Below are 18,186 nucleotides of genomic sequence, written 5' to 3' on the forward strand. Positions count from 1 at the left end.
CAATACTGCAATGGAGAAACTCTCTCTCGACATAATAATCGGTATCGGACGATATTGCTGTTATCGGTCAATATCGGTATCGACAAATTATACTGACATTAACCCCCATGCCATGGCAGTAGCACCGATGTTTATCTGTTGTTAAGCAGCATACATATTGCATTGGCTATGTTGGTTATCTGTTGTCTACCAAGCTGTAGATTCTGTTGGCGTGTTGGCTATCTGTAGTCTACCAAGCTGTGGATCCTGAACATGTATTTCTTGCATTGAATTCTATGGCACAAAAGGAGGATAATAAAAACAAGAAAAACTAAAAAAAACATATTGGTATCAGTATCAGCAAAATTGTAATTTTAAACATCGGTATCGCTATCAGCCAATCATTTCCATATCGGTGCATTCCCTACCTTAAACCATTTAAACATTATAAACGCACAGATTATATCAATAGGCCTACAGCTATAACATATGATGGTATTTTAGCTAATGTTTTAGTGAAGTGCATGCATTATAGTAAAGGGTGCTTACTCGTTCAACTATCATTTTAAACCCAACGATGTTATGGAAATATTTGTATTAGTAAATACACTTTGACATTAGTCTACGTTTAGAGTAGCCAATGTATCCCCTATTTTCTCCCAATTCAAATGAATACCGCCAGACATTTGTGTTGTGCCCTACGGTCTCGTCTGCCAGTCCATCCTACTCGTCCCGTTCCAGTCCTGAATGCCAGGTGTCTCAACCAGCCTCAGACAGTCGTTATCTGGCCAGATGAGTATCTGGCTATCTGCAGAAAGATCAGAACACCCAGCAGCTTTCCCTCCCGGAAAATGGCCAATTGTTTTCAGATCGACTCTCGGCCAAACATACACTGCATCTCTATGATGACGAATGGCAAAAAGCCTACTGTATATATGCAATTTGAGCTTGTAGATCTGCTATTTTTCAATAGCTAAAGTATAACATAATGCTTAGTTAAAACACCAAAAGGGGTTTCCGCCCAGAATGGGTTAACCACTTTCAACTTGGCTTAAACTGCTAACATAGACAATATACAAGTTTCCATTGTGACACGTTGTGAGATTGTAGATTGGCTATTTAAATGGTTAATATGATATGAATAAAGGCTGCTTGTAGTGAAGTAGTTTATGACTTTTATTTTATTCAAGTATTTCTGACATGAACGTGTAAAATGTACCTACATTATAATGTGTGATACATTGTACATGTACAACTTATCACGTAGCACCACATGTTTAACATGTACAATGTATCAGACATTATAGCTTTCCATTTAACTGATTAAACTGTTCATTATAAAATATTTCAAATAAAAAAAAGAACGATACTTTTAAATATAAAGCAAACATTAATCTCCACTTGACCAGTCCCATTAACAGTAAAACAAGAAACCAAATAAACAAAACAAATAAAAAATAAATCAAGACAAGAGGTAAGCAGCACTAAAAGGTCATGTTCAACATCAAAGAAAATGAAGGAAAGTTTATGATCATACTGCAAGACAGACGCAGAGACTCGTCGACAAACTACAGTCCATGTTGCAGGACATGGCGCTCCAGTTCAGCTCCGCTTTTGAGGTATCGTCCACACAGCGTGCACACAAACACCTCCTCCATGACCACACCGCACACAACGTCACCGATGGAGTCATCTCCTAGAAGAAGGTACATATCGTTAAGTGGGACATCTGAGGCAGCCATCTTTTACGAACGAGAAATCATTTGACCGTTGTATTATATTCAATTTGAGTAAATAAAAAGCCTGATTTATACTTTGTTTGCATGCCTGTGTCGCAAGCCAATCATACAGCTTGTAGATTGACCGTTTTTGACGTGCGACACTGCCACACAGCTACGTTTAAATACTGTGCAGTCAGTGTTTCTCACCATCGAGTGCAGGAGAGCTGCAAAGGTCCTCATCTTTCCCTTCTCCTTCAGTTTCTGGCAACGCGTAACTGTGTTCTCCATAGATCTTCTCATCCACCCGTTCCTGCTGGGCATGCTCCGGAGAACCACTCCACTTGTCCTTTTGGAACACCCGTACCTTGCCACAGCGTTTGTACGCGTCATCCTTTGGACATGCGTTATAGAGTACATCCTTTGGACATGCGTTATAGAGTACGGGCAACTCCTCGTAGGCGTCAACGAGCTCTTCGTCGGTCTCTCCTTGCTCCTCTTCCTCACAGCTCAGGAACGGGCCGTCCAGGCTCTTGGCGTCGAGCTCCTCGTCGTGGCACGTCTCATCTTCTTCACCTGTGCCCCCTTTATGGATGATGCAAGCATTTAGGTCCACGTGCTCCACGCCGACACCGTTCGTGGCGTCCTCCTCCTGTCCGTGCGTCTGATGAACAGCACTGCTGAACGGCGGTCTCTTAATGACCATGATGGTCTGGTTCTGAAACGCTGTTCTGCCGCTCGGCACCGTTCTCAAGAAACTGTCCTCCACTGGAACGTTACGGTGCGCCGTGCCATCCTCCTTGCACTGTACCGAAGGACTGTCCTCCCTCCTGCACTGTACTGAAGGACTGTCCTCCCTCCTGCACTGTACTGAAGGACTGTCCTCCCTCCTGCACTGTACTGAAGGACTGTCCTCGCTCCTGCACTGTACTGAAGGACTGTCCTCCCTCCTGCACTGTACTGAAGGACTGTCCTCCGGGTGTTCATGTAAGATGCTGTTCTGTTTCGTTGCGTCCTCCACTGCCTTTTTCTTCTGCACTGCCTTTTTAAGAGTCCTGGCCTCCAGGAGGTCGACATTGATTTGTCCCACCAGCTCATGGTTCCTCACCACCTACGGTATGGTGAGAACAGAAAACAACAAATAAGACGATTCACAAATCAGACAGTCACTGAGGAGAGAGGGCAATGAAGTATTAGCATTTCTATTGATGAAATTCAAAGAGAGGTTGAACTTTAGTATGTTAACTTCAAGTCCTCCATAAAGAGATGACTGAACAGCAGCTAGACCTAACCATCAAATAGTCGAGTTGTAAAAGGTTGCTTTTACAGTGTTGTCCCCCACAGGGCACTCGGTTTACATACACACTTAAAGGACCAAAATGGAATTACACTCAAGCGTTTGTGCGTTATACGTTTGACAGACATGGTCATGTATTTGAATTTGTCAATAAAACAAAAAACACAATAAATGAATCAATAATAGAGATGTAGGTTGCAGTACATGGGCATGCTTTAAGGACAAATATTCTCCATTATTTAAAAAAGCGCTAAGTGTGATTTTCATATCAATTTCTCAATACAAAGACAGTGAATGGAATTGCTACAATCCGGTACCTCAACCACAGCGCAATGAAGCAACAGACCACATTTGGAATTACAGTATATCATCGTCTGGTAGCTATACAACCTATGGCTCAAATATTATTATACAACCTAAGGCTCAAACGAAGCTCCAAATCACTTTGTGAAATCACAGAAGCTTTGGTGCGACTCCCTGAACATTCTTTTCCAAACAACAGGAATCCTTGTCGGGTCGGGAGGGGCTTGAAGGCAAATCCTCACCTGATGCTTATCACACAGGTGTGCCTCCAAGTCGCTGAGCAGAGTGCAGTCAAAGTAGCACAGACGGCACTTATAGGGCTTGAGGTCGTCGTGCTTCAGTGCATGCAGACGTAGGTTCTCGTCGCTGGAGCTGGTGAAAGTGCACTTGTGGCAACGGAAGACGATGCCTTCGAGGTAACGCGACAGCTTCGGTCGACGGACCTCTATCGGTACGACACGTTCCTCTGTGGACAACAACAACAGAAAGAGTAGGTGATGTGTGTGCGTCAGGTGCAGTACTTAGTTTAGACGTTGTTTTTGGTTTAGACTAGTCATTGGTTCAGTAGGTGATGTGTGTGTGTCGGGTGCAGTACTTAGTTTAGACTTAGTTTTTGGTTTAGACTAGTCATTGGTTAGACCAGTCATTAGTCCTACAACTACAACCTATCTCAAACCCTCACCCTAAACCTAACCTGCCACAGGGCAGCACACCTAAACCTAACCTTAGCCCATGTCTAACCAATGACTAGTCTAAACTAAGTATGCACCCCTGTGCGTCTTGGCAAATAGTGTCCCCACCCAGTCCCACAGGTGTTTCCCACAACTTGTGTATCAGTCGACACCGAGTACCAATCCATAAGTGTCAAATTTAAAAACAAACTAGGACAGTGGTTCTCAAACTGGGGTCAAGGACCCTCAGGGTTACACAAAATGAGGTTCCATTTGTACACTCTCAGAGAGATGGTGGTCCTTGAAATGAAAAGGTGAACCACTGATCTAGGAATAATTCCATTCATAATTGTTAAAGTGCAGCTGCAAGTTAGTAAAACAATGTAAATAGTACAGTAAGAGTATAGAACAGTAGTGCAACATAAACTGAAGCGTTTAGAAATATAATCTGAAATGATGTGGTATCGGATTTGCACAGCCACAGACCGTCGTACTTGCCGATACCAGCATTTTAGGCAGTATCAGAAGCTTCTCCGATATTGGCATCGGTATTGATCAACTTACCGCGATGAAGCATGACGTGATCGATCATGTTGTTTTTGTTCTTGGACTGGTAAAGGCACAAGGGGCAGCGCAGGTCCTTCTGATGGGTCGGCTTTGAAGGGCAGTTAGTATGTCCCAACTCTACGTGCTTTCCCAGGGTCTTCCTGATTAAAATGGAAGCAAGGCATACGTGACGGATTAGCACATGTGTAAATGTAAATGCATGTCTTGACCAGTTAAGTGTTGCAAATAGGCTGCATCCTGCATCCTTAAGACGCAATACAGTGAGAAAGGACGCAAGGATGTTACCCCCAGAGGGTCCTGGGACGCAATACTGCACTGTTAACAGAATCCACGTTTAATTTCTTTTAAATTATCCGCGGACACAATAGTTTTGCATCAGACTTCATCCTACGTTAAACAATACAATCCACGTAGAAGTCGTCGTAGACACATGGTCGAAATGATAATAACCCATTTTCACCTGAGATCAGATTCTAAAAATGTCTTCTACATCCTGACAGTTTTCTGAAAAAGCTATGTTTCTATGTCAGTCGTTCTTCGATTTTTCAAAAATAGCAGACCTAAAAGCTCGTAGCGCGCTCTGCTATTTTTCAATAGCTAAAGCATAACATAATGCTAACACCAAAAGGGGTTCCCACCCAAAATGGGATAACACATGAGCGCCGCCATTTTGTGTAGGCTCAGACCAAAGACCAAATTCTTTAGGGTAACTTGTGCCCGAAAAGAGTTTTTCCAGGCTTGTAGATCTGCACTTAAACGGCCATTGCTCCAGAACGAACCGTGCATCATACACTTTATTTAGCTCACTGAGTGACCACATAGTATTTAATTTACATTTATTTTGGAGCCATTTAATTTACTTTATATACTGTTCCGTTTGCATATACTTTGCATAATACTACAACTACTACAACTGACATTCTCCACATTTTCTGGTTTCTTGTTAAATTGGTCAATTATATGTGGGTTACAAACACCAACTACTCCAAATATTGATGTAATGCATACACTTTTACTAAACCAAGACATTTGCTTTCTTGGAAAGGTAGTGGTTCAAACAAAACAGCTGTGTATGTGTGTCTTTATAGTTTCATTTGTATTTATTTATTCAGTTTAGTAAAGAGTTGAATATAGCCAGGGCAGTAATGTTTCTACCACAACATTTTACAAACCTCAATGATGAATTCTTACCTGGAGCCAGTGAAAAAGGAGCAATCTTTGCATCTGAGCAGCTTTTTGCCATTATGGCGGTTTAAATAGTGTCGTCGAATACTGGACATGTGTTCGGAGGAAAAGTTGCAGTACTCGCAGCTAAGGAGGCCATCTTCAGGTGGGTCAGTCTTCTGAGGTACAGCGCCCCCTGGAGCTGATGCACTGGCCTGCCTCTTCAACTTGTAGTGGCCCAACTGCCGCTGGACATCTCGGGGCTCCGCGTACACTGGCTCTGTAATTCAATTGCAAAGCACAGGCTCCAATTACAATTATATTACATTTACAGTATAGAGCACCGGAGTCTGACGTCATTATCGGTAGAGGGCGCAAATCCACAGGTTCATGTACTTTTTATTTGCATTATAATCCCCAAAGGGGGATTTTTTTAGTTCATATAAGAACTGTGTTTGAAAAATAAACATGTCACCCCAAGAATTAACTGACTGAGAGAAAACGCTAATGTTACTGCTACTGAATTAGTTGCATTTTCGCTAGAAACAGACTGTATCATAATGAGTGACCGACTGTTGCAAACGATACAGAGACACCTCCCTGACAATAACGCAGAGACAGCTTGTTTCTTTTTGGACCACAACACTTATATGAAACGATTTTAAGATGAGCCCATGTTATTCTCCATAGAGAAATTACTTCTGCAAACCAGGGGAATCGAAGGGATGAGCGAGTTACGTCAGGACTTCGGTGCTCTATATCGTTTCTCTCAAAGAAGCACATTTTCAACCTGCGTCTCAGAGGTGAAGCGTGGACAGTTCAGAAAACATACTCCAATTTCCGTTTGTTGGGGATTACCAGGCTTACAGAAACTACACTACAGTCTCTCTCACTTCCTGGAAAGTTAGTAGGCTGAAAGGGAAGCCATTGTACTTTGCACACATAAATACAAAGGACGCCAGGGTTAAAAGCATAACTTGCTTTCAGTAAATTCAGGTTCGTCCGGTGGTTCACTCCAGCAGTTTTCTTCCTGGAGGTCTACTGGAGGACGAAGCTCCTCTGCCGCAGGTTTGGTCTCAGCTTGGTTGACGGTCACATCAACACCACTGCTGATGTCTCGGGTTTCAGCTACACGGAATACACGAGAAGAGATGCAAACATTTGTGCGAAAAATAAATAAATACACGGTGTATTAACAGCAACACATGAATATAAATGTCAACACAAGTGATTTTATACAGGGGAAAACGTGCCAGAGTCATGCTGTAGGAGCCAAAATATACATTTTGTTTGTTGTTATTTTCTATTTGTTTATCTTTTTCCCACGCTTGGGTTTTCGATGTGCCACAGCCCTTACCTGATTGATGAGCTCCTGCTGTGTGTCTGCTAATCATTTTACTTATGTCAGCTGTGTGTCTGGGCAGTGGCATTCAGTGAGAGAATGGGGGTGAGCTCTAGGCTCAATATTTTCTGTTGACCGTTTATCTTTTGATCGTTTATACCAACAGAGTACGTTTTCATTTATCAACATTTTCAGTACATTCTTGGACCTTGTTTATTTGTCAATAAATCAACTTAACTACAATAAGAACTTTCCTGGATTTGATTGAAAGAAACGCGTCATACAGTTCCTGCCGACAGCTCATCCTCGTAGCACTACTACTATTTGATTTGATGGGAAGAAGTAGTCGCTACAACACATGCTGTGCGTTATAGATATGTCATAGATGACCGACATCATAAATGACTAATGTCACAGGCTGGCCACATGACGTCTGAGTTCCCAGGTGCATTCCAAGATCCACATGGTTTATATTTTTACTTCTATTCATATTAAACTGCAATTTAACCCATTTGAGACCAGAGACCAGATTCTGTAAATGTGATCATGACAGTTTTCTGAAAAACCTATGTTTCCATGTCAGTGGTTCTCAAACTATTTCATATTTCAAGGACCCACAGAATTATCTGTATTTGGCCGTGGAACCCGTTCAGAAAATATGTTGTTCCAGGGAACCACCAGAAACAAATATAAGATAATATACAATTGCTGTGAAAGAATATATATTCAAAGATTTGCAAGATATTTCAAAAGTAGCAGATCTACAAGCTCGTAGTGCGGCACTCGGTGCAGCGTTATGAGCTTGTAGATCTGCTTTTTTCCAACAGCTAAAGTTTAAAATAATGGTTGAAGTGGTTAAATGCTGAGGTGACACAGATACGTTCGTGGCCTCAACCCATTTTGGATGGGAACGCATCCTTAGCTTTTAATGAACGGTTTCCGTGTCATCTCAGCTTTTAACTCAAATCTTTGATTCTGGGAGGTCCCTGGAACAACATATTTTGAGGTTGGGGTCCAGGGCTAATTATATATAATTCTGGGGGTCCTTGACATTAAATAGTTTGAGAACCACCGATATAGAAACATTTCTGAAAACATTTGAACATTTTGTAGAATCTGGTCTCAGTCCTAAATGGGTTAAAGGGATAAATGAGGGTTTGCTCACCTTGGTGTATCCTGACTAAATGGCTCCTCACCAGCCCCACGTGTCCGGTTCGATAAGAGCAGAAGCCACAGTGGTAAGGTTTGGAGGTCCCTGGTCGAAATATGATGTATTTGTCTAAGCTGTTAAGACAACGAAGGAAACAAATCATGTCAACATACTGTTCCAAATATGAACCCGAAGAGGCAACTCGACAACAAAATAGTGCATGTTGAATGTTGCATTCATAAATTAACATCTCCCATAATACCTCGCTACAGTAACCTCTGTAGATGAAACCAGTTTAGTGTTAAGATTAAGAATACGTTGGTGTTTAAGTCAGAAAGAAGACCTAAACTGAAAGGCATCTAGGAAAATGGGTTTTTGTAAGCATTTCTTTTTTTTTTTACTTTAAATTTTTATCCCACGATTTTGTAACCCAGTTTTCTTTTTCACCCAGTGCCAATTATCTAATGTAATCCTGGGCGCTACACTTCCTCTGCCAACCTGGGGGGGCAGCGGACTGACCTCATGTCTCCTTCTATGCATGAGGAGTCCAAGCTGCTTCTTTTCACCTGACAGAGGGGAATTTCCCCGGCCGGACGTAGCGCGTGGAAGGGACACGTTATTCCGACCAGTTTCTTTCCCCTCCATCAGGCGCCCCGGCTGGCCAGGGGGAGGTAGTTTTAGAGACCAGGATTACGGCATGTTTTTGTGAGGGTATTTACCCTAGGGGACACGGGGAGAACATGCAAACTCCACACAGAAAGGCCCTTTCGCCAACCCCCGCCTCGGGTATGGGCACTGATGACGCGGAGGAGGGAGCACACCGCCAGTGCCCACAGCGTCCCCAGCGGGAATCGAACCCAGGACCTTCTAGTTGTGAGGCGACAGCACTACCAACTGTGCCACCGTGCCCCTTGTAGGCATTTCTTTAACCGATTTAGACCATAGTTAAAAACATTCACTTTGAAAGAATATATATTCAAAGATTTGTGCCACATTTTTACGATTTTTCAAAAACAGCAGACCTACAAGCTCGTAGCTTGTAGATCTGCTATTTTTCAATAGCTAAATTATAACATAATGTTTAAAACACCAAAAGGGGTTCCCGCCCAAAATGGGTTAATGAGTTAAGGGCAGTGTTGGGCAATATGACTCAAGAGAGTAATGTTACTTTTTTTAACAAAGTAAGTACTTATTACTTGGAATCAATTGTAATAGATTACATATACATATTACACATAATCCTTTTTTATTTGAATAAATACATACATATTATCATTTGACATGACCAAAATTGGGACATCAAGGTTAAAGTTAAGTGATGAATAATTATTACAGTATATCAAATGAAAAATAACGGCAGTGGGTCGCACACACCAAGACTTCAGTTCGAAATATTTATTGCATTTTTGAACAGGGACAAACGTTTTGGCTATCCAGCCTTCATCAGTGTGTCCTCACTCCTCAGTCTTGGTGTGTGCGACCCGACCCACTACCGTTATTTTGATATGTTTTGAACGGGTAGCGCATCTACAGTCAGAGCGCGGTGGTCACATGAAGAGTATATTAAATGATAAATTATTATAATTAAAATGTTGATTGAAAGGTTGCAGTATCAACACGTACCTCCCTGAGATCTGCAGAGTTCTGGTTGCATCGGTTGCATGGCTGTGCGCATGCTTTCTCAAACCCACCAATTTCGTAAACGTCCGTGGACACTCTTTACAAGTGAAAAGCTCTGTGGCTTTGGTGTGCGTCTGTTGTTCTTCCATCTTGGAGGCGCTGGAATGACATGATGGTGGCGATGATGGTGGTGGTGGGGGACTGCCTAGCAGGGTAAACGTCTCTACCTTTGTCACGTTCCATTTCGCCAGGTCCTCGATGGTTTCAAATTCCTGCAACTCCTCTTGCCTTTTAACCTGAGAAATAAAATGCACCGGTTAGCAAGCATTGACAGTAATATTGAGTCTTGTATATTGTCTGTGTATATTATCACACACACACACACACACTATCATTAAATAACATGAAATCTAGATTCCCTATTCTGGGGTGAACATTTGCATAACATGTGAGCTTGTAGATTTATTTTTATTTCATCAAACGATTTGGTGTAGAGGGTAAAAGGCCTAGCATAGACCCCTGGGGAAAACAATCAACAACTTCTGTAGGGTTTAACTGGTTAGGTGCAGCTGCCTTTTACCCTCCTATCCGGTCTGTGAACGGGTAACCTGGCCCAGCCACCGTGATTTCTGGTATAGAAATCGGGAAAAAACTGCGGACAACACTGACGTCACCAAATTTGAAGCGACGACCCTCTGCAATGTAGTTCACTCCCACTCCTAGACCAGGAAATGTGTCTCGTTTCCCCAGGCATTTATTTTTGGGCCGGATGCGAAAGAAAATAAAAGTGGGGGTACCGAGGGTAGTGAACTGGTAGAAAATGTCAAGTTAAAAAATAACTTTATAACTTTAATGATTTGATAGATTTTATGGCTACTTACTTTGAGAGGCTGGGTCGGTGGTTGTTTGCCGCTGTCAACTGGTGTCGTCATCTTCACAGCATTTGCTTTCTCCCAGCACAGACGTCTGTGATCATCCAGATGGGAGCAGAGCTTTTTTGTGCCTTTGATTTTAAGACTACAGAGGCCACATTGGTACCACTGGCACTCTTGGTACGTGTAGTTCTTTGAATTAAGCACAATAAAGTCCACTCTGAAGTCTTCTCTGTGATAATTGGTGAAGTGAACAGAGAGAAACTCGGGCAACCTAAACGTTAGGTTGCACTTCTTGCACTGAGCTTCACCATCCTCTGCATCTCTGCACTGTTTCTTATCTGGAGTAGGTAAATATTTCTTTAATGCAGCACGGCCATGCATTTTGGTGTAGTGGCCCCAAAGGTAACGGCGAAACTGTCCTGAATAGGCACACAGTTGGCACTTGTATTTTTTCTCCTTTTTCTCCTTGTTCATTGTAGGTGCAGGTGTACTGGATCCACGCACCAATGTGTTTTTATGCGTGTTATATTTAATGGGGGCAGAAATTCCATGGGTACGCTTATAGTGCCTTCCAAGATACATTTGTTTGTGAGTTGAAAATTTACACAGGGTGCATGGATAGTAAGTATTCCATGCTTCAGATTCTTTTCTGTGGTAAATGTTTAGATGGCGACGGAGGCCAAGTTTGGTAGAGGCAATGTAGTTTTTGCAGAAATTACACTTCAATGCACCAGTCATTTTGTTTTTGAAAGAGGTAGCCTGCAACGCCGAGCTCTGCATGCTGCGGTACTTGGACAACAGCTGATTTTTCATCACAGTCGACTGCTTTGGAGCTGGTTTGAGGAAGTTTGGGGCAGTCTGATTATGGTCCTGCTCATAGTGGATTTTCAGTTTCTCTGTCGATCCTCGCGTCACTGGACAGATTCTACACATGTAGCCACAGAGTTGTGCTTTATTCCCACAACACTCCTTCTCGTTGGGAAACTGTACTTTTGTCTTTTGGAGAATGTCCGTCCTGGCTTTAAACTTAGGGTGCCTCATTTGGCAGTGAGAGAGAACGCCGCGATGTCCCGTGTTAACATAAGCACATCGTGGGCACTTGTAGACTGTTCGGCCATCGGTGAACTCGTTGCTGTCCATTTCATCCTCCTTTTCGTCTTCTGAAAGCGGAGTTTGGTACTCCGGGTGTTTCTTCCCTAAGTGAGTACGCAGACCATGGCTTTTAAAGAAAAGTGCGGGACAGAAAGGGCACTGGAATGACGTCTCGCGAGAAGGGAGTCCTGTGGGCATGTCAGATTCATTCACATTAAGAACCGAGCCATCTTCTTTGATGGTCCAGGGGTGAACCTCACGGCAGTGGCTCGAGATGCGCTCCAATGAGCTACCTTTGAAGGAACACTCTCGACACGGATACACTTTCGTTTCATTCTTCCGAGATGGTGGTGACGGTTTCTTCTTTTCAAAGGTAGACTTTGTTTTGAAGGAGGACACCGTGGGTCCAACATACAACTGCATGGCTATGTGCTGTAAGCTAATGCATTTCAGTGGGTGTTTTTGCTGGCAATGCCGGTAGACGTTTGCTGCACTCTTGTGTGAAAAAACGCACCATTCACAGTGATAGCCTGCTGGCAAAAAGCCATCTTTAAAGGCTTTGCTTAAAATTTGGGAGACAGTGTACTTAAGGTTATGTTTTTTAGACAAATGTCTTTTCAAAAGATAGATGTGTGGATTTGTGTATGTGCATTTATGGCACAAAAGTGACCTAGTCAGAGCAGCTGGTTTTGAGGCCAAAGACAGAAATGATGCATTGTGGCCAGGTTTACTCATTTGTGCCTCCTCATTCCCGCCATGCACAAAGGAGGTGCATTTTTCCGCTTGTTCTGCAAGCATTCCCATTTGTGGAATCCGTCCCATTCGTTTGTGAACATCGAAGGAATAAGAGACCATTTCAGATTCATTTCTTATAACTTCAGGGTGTGTCTTTTTAAAATGGTTCATCATATTAGTCAGTAACTTATTTGGAAAGTTGCACATGTGGCAAAATAACATATCCTCATCACCTTCCTCCTCAATGATGGGAAAGGGGAGACCAGTTGAGGTCAATGCCAAATTCTTTGTTGGAGAATTCACTTCTTTAATTTGCGTACGAATCATTGAAGTGTATCTTACAATCTCACCAATTGATGACTTTAGTTTGGGGTGGCTTTTAGTTTGATGGCACAACACACTCTTTAATTTTGGGTGTCCATAGTTGCATTTTTGACAGAAAAACAGGCCTGCTGGCCGTGTACTGCATGTAGGTTTAATTGGGTATATAGCATCATTTTCATGTTTGTCTACTGGGCTACGTGTAGGCCTACTGCATGTAGGTTTAATTGGGTATATAGCATCATTTTCATGTTTGCCTACTAGGCTACGTGCCTTACCCCAATTAGATGCATTATTCCGTCTTCGTTCATGAACCCCGAGGGAATATGAGACTATTTCATCCTCAGTAGTAATTACTTCAGGGTGTCTATTATTTAAATGGTCCCGTATCCTTGCGATAGTCTTGTGTTTCAAGTTGCACATGTGGCAAAAAAACCACTTGTCCTCCTCACCTTTCTTAATGATGGGAAGGGGGAGACCACTTGAGGTTAAGGCCAAGTTCTTTGTTGGAGATGCCAGAGATTCTTGAATTTGCTTACGAATCATTGAGGTATATCTTAAAACCTCAACAGCAGACCTCTTTACTTTTCCATGTCCCCTAGCTTGATGATTCAGAATTCCCTTTACAGTTTGGTGTGCATAGTGACATATCTGACAGAATAACAGACCCGCTCCCGTTTTACTGAAATCAGTCTGGCATATGGCATCAATTTCATGTTTGCCTGATGGGCTATCTGCCTCACCACAATTAGACACATTTGAATAAGAAGAACATGAATTCCGTGCTCGCTCATGAACGCAGAGGGAATACGACATGATTTCCTCGTGAGTAGTAATAACTTCAGGATGTGCAATTTTATAATGCTCCCTTATCCTCCCCGGAGTGTGTCTAAAGTTGCACAAGTGACAAAATAACACTCCTTCCTCACCTTTCTCAATCATGGGAAGGGGGAGACCAGTTGGGGTCAAGGCCAAGTTCTCTGTTGGAGATGTCGGAGATTCTTCAATTTGCCTACGTATCATTGAAGTACATCTTAAAATCTCATCAGGAGACCTCTTTAGTTTGTGGTGTTTCCGAGCTTGATGAATCAGAATTCTCCCTAAAGTTGCGGCTCCAAAGTGACATTTTTGACAGAATAACAGGCCCGCTCCCGGTGTACTAAGATTAGTCAGGCATGTGGCGACATTTTCATGTTTTCCTGATGGGCTATCTGCCTCCGGCCAAATCGGTGTCTTTAAATCAGAATAACTTGCTGAAGCCGTAGCTTTATGTTGTGCTCTCTCTTTGTTTACCTTAGACGAATGCATTAAAATGTCAACAGTAGTCACTGCATGTCCAACATGTTGCGAGTTGAGATGGCCGACGATGCCTTTCATGGTGGGATTGTAATAATCACAAAGATGGCAGAAGAACATTTCAGCTTGTGGTGAAGAAGGTTTGCCCGCAAATGTGTCAGCAATCGTTTGGCAAGCAATTGTCACTGCAGAGGTTTTACATCTGCTCCGGATTGCAGCGGTATGGAGATGTATTTCCTCAGAGTTTCTCTCTGTGATGCCATGTCTGGCCCTTTGATGGCTCCATATCCCTCTAACTGTTGGGTCACTGTAGTTGCAGACCTGACAGAAAAACAGTCTATCTACCTCATTTGGATCCACCTCTGAAAAATTGACACACTTTACAGGAGATTCCACGCACTTGCTCTGGAAAGGCTCGGAAACCTTGGGAGGAGAAATTGCAGGTGCATCTTCTTGTTTCACTAGAAAGTCAGAAATAGCCTTTTGATGAGATATTTCGGTTTTGTCTTTAGCTTCCTTTATAGAGTCTGAAAACCTAATTTGCGGGGAGACCAGTGATTTGTTGGTTGAACTCACGGAGGCGGAAGCCTCGGAATTCCTTTCAGTGGACACTGGTGGCTGGGTCTGTGATTTGATATGGGCCATTTTAATTTGATCAATACTCACCCCCCTTTCTGGGTGATTCCTTTGATAGTGAACGAGCATAGCAACTGCTGACATATGAGTGAATGTGCAGTTTTTGCACTCATGTAGCTCCCTATCCAGTCCTTTTGAACTTGGTTCCTTTTGTGGAGGTGTAGCCTTGGTGATTCCGTGCAGTATAGAGGCACTGTTGAAAGAATATTGCTCAGCAGTCTTTGGACTGGGTGTTTTGTCACATGTGTTGACTTGAGACATCTCCACTGGTGGCATTTCTTTGTCTGGTGTAGCAGCACTCTTGAGAGAACCTTGATCAGGAGTCTTTGGAATGGATTTTTTCTCACATGTGTCGACTTGAGACATCTCTTCTTTTGTTACTATGGGTGCGTTAAATTTACAGTAGATCAGTGGATTTATCACTATGTGTGACGGGTGCTGTTTGTGGTAATGATCTTTCAAGGTCTCAGACAATAAAGTTGTAAAGGGACAGACAAAGCATTTGAAACAAAGCGCGTCAGCCTGCATTTGGAACACATCTGGGGCCTCTGGGTGGCTGACCCTGTAATGCAGCCGCAGGTCAGCAACGTAAGGATACTCAACTGGACACTCCAGGCACCGGAACCTAGCAGTCAGATCGTGTGGGTGTTTAATGTATGAAGAGTTACACCTGATGTAAGGGTGGACCTTCTCGTAATGGGTCAACACGTCGTCCGCGACCGTGTCTCTGTGTCCGCAGTGCTTGCAAGAGTACAACACAGAGTTGTCTACATTTACCACATCAACTGTCTCGTCCAATTCAAGTATCAGATTATCACCCTCGTCTTCATCTTCACTGACTTCGAATGCAAAGTTTGAGTTGCAGGGCAACTTTGCTTCAACTGCTGTGCTCTCTGGATTTTCCGTTATTTCCTCATCGGTTTTAGGCCTTTTCTTAGGAGGACTTGCAGAAATGTCTTCATGTGCTCTCTTGCCAATTTCAGTTGAAACAGATCCTTTCCCTAAACTACCAACCATCAAACGTTCACGATCCCGAACTAATAGGTCTTCAACTACGCGGGCAGTCTGCGAAAGGTGCACATTGCTGTAGCGAATGCAAAGATCATGTTGCGAAGTTGCAGTAACCTTAAGGACGCCAGTACTGTCCTGGGCAGTGCCTAGGTGGGGGTCGCGCAAAATCAAAGTTTCCGTGGCTATACCCGACAGTTTTGGGGGGTCAGGTAATTTCACACTTGTTACAGATGACGGTACCAAAAATTTGGTAATAGGTCCCGATGGCCGTTTGTACGTTTTCAGATCCGTTGATGAATTGGAGGTGCATTTTGCTTTTGAGGTAGAGGAATTCACTTTTGCCCCAGTTTCATCTTCATGCTGGGGTCGTGACGTTTTGTTCACAGCATTTTTCTTCGTCTTATGTGAGGCTGCCACTACGTGGATTCCTGGCCTCCTCGCAATGTGTAGCTTTCCTTTGAGAAATCTCTTTTGTATTTGCAGTGGCTCGACGTTTAGCTTTGGGTGAAACATTCTCTCGTGTTTGTGAACGACATCCGAGTTAGAACCTGTGAAAGTGCAGTGCCGACATGCTAAGCTTCCCCCTGAAGCATCGGCGTTAGTGTTGTGTTTGAGGTTTGACGGCAGCGTTTTAGTCTTCAGTGGTGGTATATCGCTGTCCACACCGAGGCCATGCACCTTGCTGAGGTGTTCCAGGAGGAAACCCTTAGATTTGAAGATAAGTACACAGTGGCTACACTGGAATGACTGGCTTGGCAAAGTGGCCTGTTGGGGTGAAAACAAGGACATTCACAAAACCGGTTAATACATAAAATGACAATACAAAAATATATATGGAATTTATCAGACATGAACAATGTAATAAACATCATCATACCATTTTGCATCTTCAATCTTCATTGGCTGTAGAGGTTCAGGCATTAAAAGATACCTAGCAGAAGCGGTCCCTTGCCTACAAATGTAAAACAAAATGGGAACAGTTTGAGATGTACGCAGTTCAAGCCCAGTGATGGACCTGAAACGGCCAGGTTAAAAGTCAGTGGTGTAATGCAGAGGTAAAAGCAATAAAGTTATGGTACAATAAAGTGTAGCTTCGCCCAAAAAATGTAAACTAACATTTACATTATAACCCAATAAACCCATTACACCATTTGCATTCAATTGTAGGGTTAACAACTTAACACTTTGAATGAAAATTTTAAGTTGATTATTTAAAACAAAATAGAATACTACCATCATAACAAGTTTCAAAGCAAGCCATGGTATCAGAGAATATAGTTTCCTACTACACCATCAAAAGGAACTTGGAAAGAAACTCTGACAAGAAGAGGTCTGGCCAAAGCCATAACAGAATCACCAGTGCACTCAATTTCTACTATTGAGCCAGTAAAATAACCAATAGTGGTCCTTCTACCCAATGACCACAAGAAATGCATTTCCGGACTACAACCAGCAGTTATACTTAGCCCTGGAATGTCTCTGTTGTCACATGATACAGTTAGTACACTTCTATTCCACATAACAGAGCCATAGAACAGTGTCCTTGACTGGTTGCAGCAGCAGAACGACGGCATAAATGTGATGAATCCGTCTGTACTCACCCATTAAATAATTCCAAAGACATGGAGTGAGATATTGTCCTCTAGTTTCACATCCATGTGAACGTTCTGGCACAATACATGTATTTAGTCAAATATCTCCACTTTTTCACGAGCAGCACCTGGCCGGCTTTCTCTCCGGGCGAGGGGCCCAGAATGATCGATGGACTGAATTTACCAACAATTCCTGTTGATTACCACAAACAAAACGTAATGACAAATTGACCAGGGAAGCACAAATGTTTGGGGCATTTGTGCGTCCCCTGGTCAATTGGTGATGACGTTTGTTATGATCAGAGGAAGTTTTGATTAATTCACTCCACATCTTTGGAATTATTTAATGGGCGAGTACAAACGGAGCATTTATCACATTTATGCCATCGTTCTGCCACTGCAACCGCAAGTCAAGGACACTGTTCTATGGCTCTGTTATGTGGAATACTCAGTACCTTTCTTTCAAGCACAAACTCAATACAAAGACTGTTAACTGTGAGTGGACGACCCAATTAAGCACTTGTTTACAAGAGGGTCCACCATGTTCAATTAATCATGTACTAACTGTATGTAACAACAGAGACATTGGCTACAGTTATACTCCAACAAACCACTCACTTTGTAAACAAGTACTTTTTCTGGTTTTATCCTCGTAGCAGTTTCAATCAATCCATTAATCAAGCTTGGTTAAAACAACGTTTTATTAATTAAAATAAATTCCGGGCTGCAAATGCATGATTGAGCAATATGCAAACAATATGCATATGATTTAAGGGATGTGCCTCGATTTTGTTAAGAGTCAAGGATATTTGAGTGA

At 42.7% G+C, this 18,186-nt stretch overlaps 1 protein-coding gene across 2 annotated transcripts; it reads right to left on the minus strand.

Annotated features, from left to right (window-relative positions):
- Positions 1-951: 951 nt before the first annotated feature.
- On the minus strand, positions 952-16,400 carry LOC310872064 (uncharacterized protein). 2 transcript variants are annotated; one of them, XM_083783758.1, is made up of 10 exons: positions 12,001-16,400; positions 10,693-11,655; positions 9,815-10,107; positions 8,207-8,325; positions 6,681-6,827; positions 5,727-5,979; positions 4,533-4,675; positions 3,540-3,763; positions 1,908-2,808; positions 952-1,675 (listed from the first exon to the last, which is right to left on the minus strand). In XM_083783758.1, the coding sequence occupies exons 1-10, from the start codon at positions 16,288-16,290 to the stop codon at positions 1,548-1,550; spliced, it is 7,461 nt and encodes a 2,486-aa protein (XP_083639884.1). In that variant the 5' UTR covers positions 16,291-16,400; the 3' UTR covers positions 952-1,547. The 2 variants fall into 2 exon arrangements, with proteins under 2 accessions (XP_083639884.1, XP_083639883.1); XM_083783757.1 differs by having other exon boundaries at positions 10,693-16,400.
- Between the last annotated feature and the right edge of the window lie 1,786 nt (positions 16,401-18,186).

Source organism: Protomyctophum parallelum (genome assembly GCF_964188405.1).
Source record: "Protomyctophum parallelum genome assembly, chromosome: 15".
NCBI classification, from domain to species: Eukaryota; Metazoa; Chordata; class Actinopteri; order Myctophiformes; family Myctophidae; genus Protomyctophum; species Protomyctophum parallelum.